Source organism: Rhizophagus irregularis, chromosome 31, assembly GCF_026210795.1.
Source record: "Rhizophagus irregularis chromosome 31, complete sequence".
NCBI classification, from domain to species: Eukaryota; Fungi; Glomeromycota; class Glomeromycetes; order Glomerales; family Glomeraceae; genus Rhizophagus; species Rhizophagus irregularis.
This window is the reverse complement of record NC_089459.1, coordinates 1,135,152-1,141,151: the sequence shown is the minus strand read 5'-3', so window position 1 is coordinate 1,141,151 and position 6,000 is coordinate 1,135,152. Positions and strand designations below refer to the sequence as shown.

At 25.8% G+C, this 6,000-nt stretch overlaps 1 protein-coding gene across 1 annotated transcript; it reads left to right on the top strand.

Annotated features, from left to right (window-relative positions):
- Positions 1-496: 496 nt before the first annotated feature.
- OCT59_022352 (uncharacterized protein) lies at positions 497-2,197 on the top strand (the record flags this gene model as incomplete). The annotated part of the gene is made up of 1 exon (XM_025312091.2): positions 497-2,197. One exon carries the CDS (start codon positions 497-499, stop codon positions 2,195-2,197), a length of 1,701 nt encoding a protein of 566 aa, XP_025165342.2.
- Between the last annotated feature and the right edge of the window lie 3,803 nt (positions 2,198-6,000).

Genomic DNA, 6,000 nt, shown 5'->3' with positions numbered 1-6,000 from the left:
TATTTGTGATTTTGCAATAAGTTTTTAAAATCTGGAATTAGTGATCAGCAAATGATCGGTAATGTGATATGAGCATGTCCGCTATGCTCACGAGTACATCATCGAAACTCAGCATACAAAAAAACATACAGTTGAATGTTCAATTAAATATGTAGAAGCAAAACCTTTATTTAGAATTCGCTTTGGAACAAATTTTTCAAGAGAAGTATATTCTTTAGAAACCTCAACAGATGCTGCTTGCAAATACTACCAAGTATATTTGTTTTTAGTATGGCTAATTTTCTCTTACCATAATACTAAATGCTTAAATAATTAATTAAATAATCAGGAATTAATGAAAGATTAAAATACTACAAATAAAGGGAAAATATCAGGTCCTTTACTTTTTGGCCTTAAGTTACTTAGTATTGAAAAAGAGCGTAAAACAAGACCTTTAAAAATCAATTCTAGGATTCGTCCATTTAGTGAACTTAGCTATTCTACAAAACGCCGTAAAATGTTAAGTTTATCACAGCATATTTTGGATATTGTTGAAGCGGAAAAGGAAAACAAATTTCATCCAACTGATCAAATAGAACTTAATCAGATAAAATTTAAAACTTGCAATGGTTTATATGAGATTAACTTTGGACAGCTGGATAAAATGAAAGAAATAAAAAAAATTGAAGCAGTAGTTAAATCTTTGGATAAAGGTTATATTTCGAGAGAAGCATATCGATCTTTAGCACGAATTAAACCAAACATTCCACGTGAAGGTGCAGTATCCGATGCCCGGCAAAGAATAAATTCAGAAATGAAGAAAGTGATTCCTTTAACTCTTGTTAATTTATCACAACCAACTGTTTTTGATCCAATTACAGAAGAGCCAGATATCACTGATAATATAATCATTACAAATATACTAGAATCAATTGGAAAAGGAGGGCAGAGACGTGTAACAGATATTTTGAATTATATTGTTCCATCATATGTAAAGCAAGAAATTTTGATTCCTGAAGTTTCAACTTTACACATTCGAATTTCAGGAGATGGAAGGAACGTTGGTCGAAAAGTAAAGCATGTAATGATAGTAATGACATTGTTAAATAATTTGAGTGGATTACAAAAACTGGAAAATTATTACACATTAGTCCTATACCCAGGTGCTGAAACATATGAATCTCTTAAAAATGTTTTAGTTCCTTTAATCTCTGATCTCTGTAATTTAAAAAAAAATGGTTTTAATCAAATAGGTGGTAATCACTGGCCAGTAGAACTGTACTTTAGTTCTGATTGGAAGTTTTTGGCAATCTGTTTAGGGATAAAGGCTGCTAATGCACAGTATTTCTGTCCATGGTGCGATTGTAGAAAAGATGAAATAAATATCAAATCCAAAACAATAAATAAATCAATGGATAATATCAAAAAGAACTATAATCAAACTAACGGTCATGTAAAAGAACCATTATTCCATATGATACCATTAAAAAATTGGGTATGTGATGAGTTGCACGTTTTTTTGCGAATCACAGACAGATTATGGGAGTTGATGCTTTCAGATCTTCAACGTGAAACTAGAGATGAAGAAATCTGGAAAATAAAAATTTTATCAGAAATGCAAAGGCTTAAAATATCATTTTACTTTTGGCGTGAAAAAACCAATAATAACTTATCATATACTTCGTTAATGGGCCCTGATAAATTAAAGATTTTAAAAGAATTTGATCTTTCAGCTGTTTTTCAATCAAAAACACGAGCTGAACAAATTCGTGCATTATGGAACCAGTTTTATAAATTGTATTTATTAATGCAGAATAAAACAACAACAAAAAAAATATTTTGCCATGAATCTCAAGCGTGGTTGGATGCATTCTTAGCCCCTTCCACAGGCCACCCTAACAAGAATAACTTTGTTAGAGGAATGTATCGTACTCAAGATGTTACACCATATATTCACGTATTGGTAAATCATGTAGGAGAATTTCTTGAAATTCATCAGGAATTTGGGTTGGCTGCCTTTTCATGTTCAGCTGTTGAAAAAAAAAACCATATGCAAGTATGTCTTTATTTTCAAAACACATTAAAAGATGGGGGACATGAGAATTCACAAAAATCTGCAATCTTGGAAATGTTAGAACATGAGAATCAGCAGTTATATTTTGCATTAAATGAAACTCCAAACTTTTTTGAAGCTCCCAAAAAATTCAGGCTAGAGTAAAGTTAAACCAATACAATTTTTTTTTAATTTGAAAGAAAAATTATAATAAAGATAATGACGCTATACAAAAAATATACAAAGAAATCTATAACAAAGAAAATCTTAACTAATACATGAAAATTGATCATTGTTGTTGAGACAATATCCCACTATCCCTACCAGTTACCTCTCTAAACTAAATTGCGCGTAGGGATGCCAGTTTCATAGACCCATTTAGAATACCCCAAGTCTGGTTTCCTAATGCCAGTATTCCTACAAGAAAAAAGAAGAAAGAAGCGTTAATACACTTCTTAAACAAAAATAAATCATACTCACTCGCTCTCTCATTAAGTCCAGTTATTAAAGCGGGCATTCTTACAAAAGAAGTAATTACATTTTTAAGAAAAAAAAAGATCCCGCCTATTATAAAACATACTCGCCCATTTCTCAATTAAGTTAATTTCAAGTCCAGTTCGTTAAAGCTGGCATCCCTACAAAAAAGAAAGAAGAAAAAGAAACATTACTATGTTTCTCAAACAAATAAATAATTATACGTACTCTGTTCTCACCTGTTCTTCAATTAGACTAAATTCACAAACCGGTTAAAAGCTGGCGTTCTTACCAAATAAATTTTTTTTTATTAAAAAAAATTTTTTTTTGTTCGGATTGAATTGATTATCCGATCATATCTGGATTTAATATTAATACTACTGTATCACGTCAAAAAAAAAAAATTTTTATCAAATTTTACGTTAATCGTGTGATATGTAAAGTCTGGCTGAAATTACGTTAATTCTGACCGGAATGAAAATTTCGATAAATTGAAATTTTTTTTTAAATTCATATGCACATTGTACCAAGCATTTAATTTTGAATTGTTATTTTTTATTTTATATAATAAAATCAATAGCTATTTATTATGAAATAAATCCGCCAATATGATATAAAGAGTTGCCACATTGAATCAGCATTCTCATGGATGAACGAACAAATAAACAAACAAACAAATAAATTTAAATAACAACAATCTTGGTTCACATAAAATAAATCACGTTAGTAATACAAAACATCAAACAATATAAAATAAATTTAACTTCTCTAAATTTTTCCCAAATTTTATTCACTTTAACTTTAATTTCAAACTTTGATAGCTTTCGCTACGAAGTATTTATTAATATTATACTTTATTAACAAATAATTATTCTGAACTGTGGAATTTGCTTTTAAATTCCCTTCCTATTTATACAAACTTTCTTATACTTTCTATTCTAATATATTTTTTTATTTCTTTCATCTTTTATTTCTTTCTAATATTTTATGTTATGTGCTATCTTTTATATACTATCTTTTATATGCTATCTTTTGTATGCTATCTTATTTTCATCTTTCTTATTTCCTATTTCTGTTACTTTATGTTTTTTCGTCTTTCTAATATTATTTTATGTATTTTATTTTACGTGTTCTTATCTTTCCATTTTATGTGTTATTCTTATAATCCATCTTTTATGTTATCTACTTTATGCTATTTATGCTTTTTTCTATTTGTTATTTTTATATTCTTTCACTCTGTTATCTTTCTAATCTATTATTATATGTTATTTTTCTTCTGTATCTTACTATATATTAATTATAAAGGGCAAAGAAAAGTATCGGTACATATTATATCGTGAAACTATATATAATATCAGTACAATGAGATTTTTTTATTAATTGTAAAATGGAATATAGAAAATTTATCAGTACAGGCAATTATCGGTATATAGGATATCGGTATATAAAGGTCTGACTGTATTCTGTAAAACCAAATCTAATAAGTTCAGAAAAAGAAACTGTTCTGAGGTTAAAAATAAGTTGTTGAGCCTTTATAAAATCCATTTCAAGCTTTTTAATGCCTTAAAAAGCTATTTTATCTTAAAAATATTATAAATATTGCTGTTAGTTTTCTTGAGAAAAAATGGTCCATGTGATCATCAGAAAGAGTTCTCTTTGAAACAAAACCATAAAATTGCAAATTAAATATTTTAATAATAAAAAACATATAAACTGATTTTTTTACTCTGCATTAAAAAGAGTTATTGATTGATTTTCACAATTTTTGTTACTCAAAATTGTTTTGTAATACCAAAAAATCATCTGATTGATGATCACTTAACTAAATAATAAGTTGAACAAAAATTTACATTTGCGAAACTTAAATTATTAAATGTAAAAAAGCTGTAAAAAACCCCATTTCACTAATAAAAAATCCATTTCTCATATATATGGAATTTTTAACATATATTATTAAAAAGTAAGTATATTTTAATAAAATATAAAGTAAAATAAAAATTTATATAGCCTTAGTAGCTATAAATGTTTATAAAAGTATAATAAAAATATCATATAAAAGATGGTATCATAATAGATATTTTCAAACAATAAAAATAATTATTTTATGTCAGAATTTGTATTACCATCTCTAAACGCAAATATATCAAGATTCACTGATTCGTTTTCTATAATTTTAGGCTCGTTGGAAAGCCCTTGTTCTGGACTTTATAGGCGAAAAAAGAGCTCATCGATTGAATTATTAGATCCAGAGATATTTACGTTTAAAGTTGAAGTACGAACTTTTAATATGCTTAAATGCAAATATCTTGGGATCCACTGATCCATCGTTTATAAATTTAGGCTCTTTGGAAAGCCTTTGATCTGGTCTATATGAACGAAAAAAGAGCTTGCCGATTGGATCACTGGATCTGGAGATATTTACGTTTTAAGTTGAGATACAAAATTTTAACATATATAGTAACTTTACTAAAAATGGCCAATTTTTTGAAATATTTTTATAGACCTAGATACAATGGCTTTCAAAACAATTGTGCAATTATTTTGTAAATTTTTAAAATATATCAAGATATATTTAAGGTATTTTTGAGATTAAAATATTAAAATAATATCAAAGTTGATTATATTATAATAATAAAATAATAACAAAAATATTAAAAAATTATTGTGATATTATTTTGAGTTATTTTTATAGACCTAAATACAATATAATTACAAAATAATAACAAAAATATAATAAAAATATTTTGATGTATTAAATGTATTTTTGTAGTATTTTAAAATTATTATAAAATCATTTCAAAAAATTGGCCATTTTTAATAAAGAAGTGCTAAGAATTATATCAATTTAAAAGAAATATTTGCCAAATTATAGTATAATAACATTAAATAAAAATTTTTTAATAGGAATTTCCAATTTACTGTATATTATATAGTATTTTGTATAATAAAAATGTAATAAAATTAATATTTTAATTAAAAGTAGACAAATCAGCCCATATGAATAATATTCTATTTAGTTTTATTTTTAAGCAAATTGTTTAAATTTATTTTAATTGAAAAACTAGTTACTATTAATAATTCCACTTATTGATATCTTTATTACTTTATTTATTTTTGTATATATAATTAAACTTTTTATAGAAATTTTCAGTTTTTTTTTATGAAATATTCTATATACCAATAATTGCTTATATTAATAAATTTTTTATATTCTGTTTTACAATTAATAAAAAATTTTATTGTATTGATATTATATATAATTTCACAATATAATATGTACTTATACTTTTTTTTACCCTTTTATACTGTTATTAATACATAGTAAGATAGGACTCTGGACATTTACAACTGACTTTTTGCCAAAAAGATCCAATTTGCTCTTTTTTTATTTTCCATTTTTTGTGATTATCTTGGTATCTAGTGATCTGATTTATGTGAATTGTTTTTTATTTTGTAAAGCTCGATGAGAGCTACAAAACAAAAAAAAGTTCATA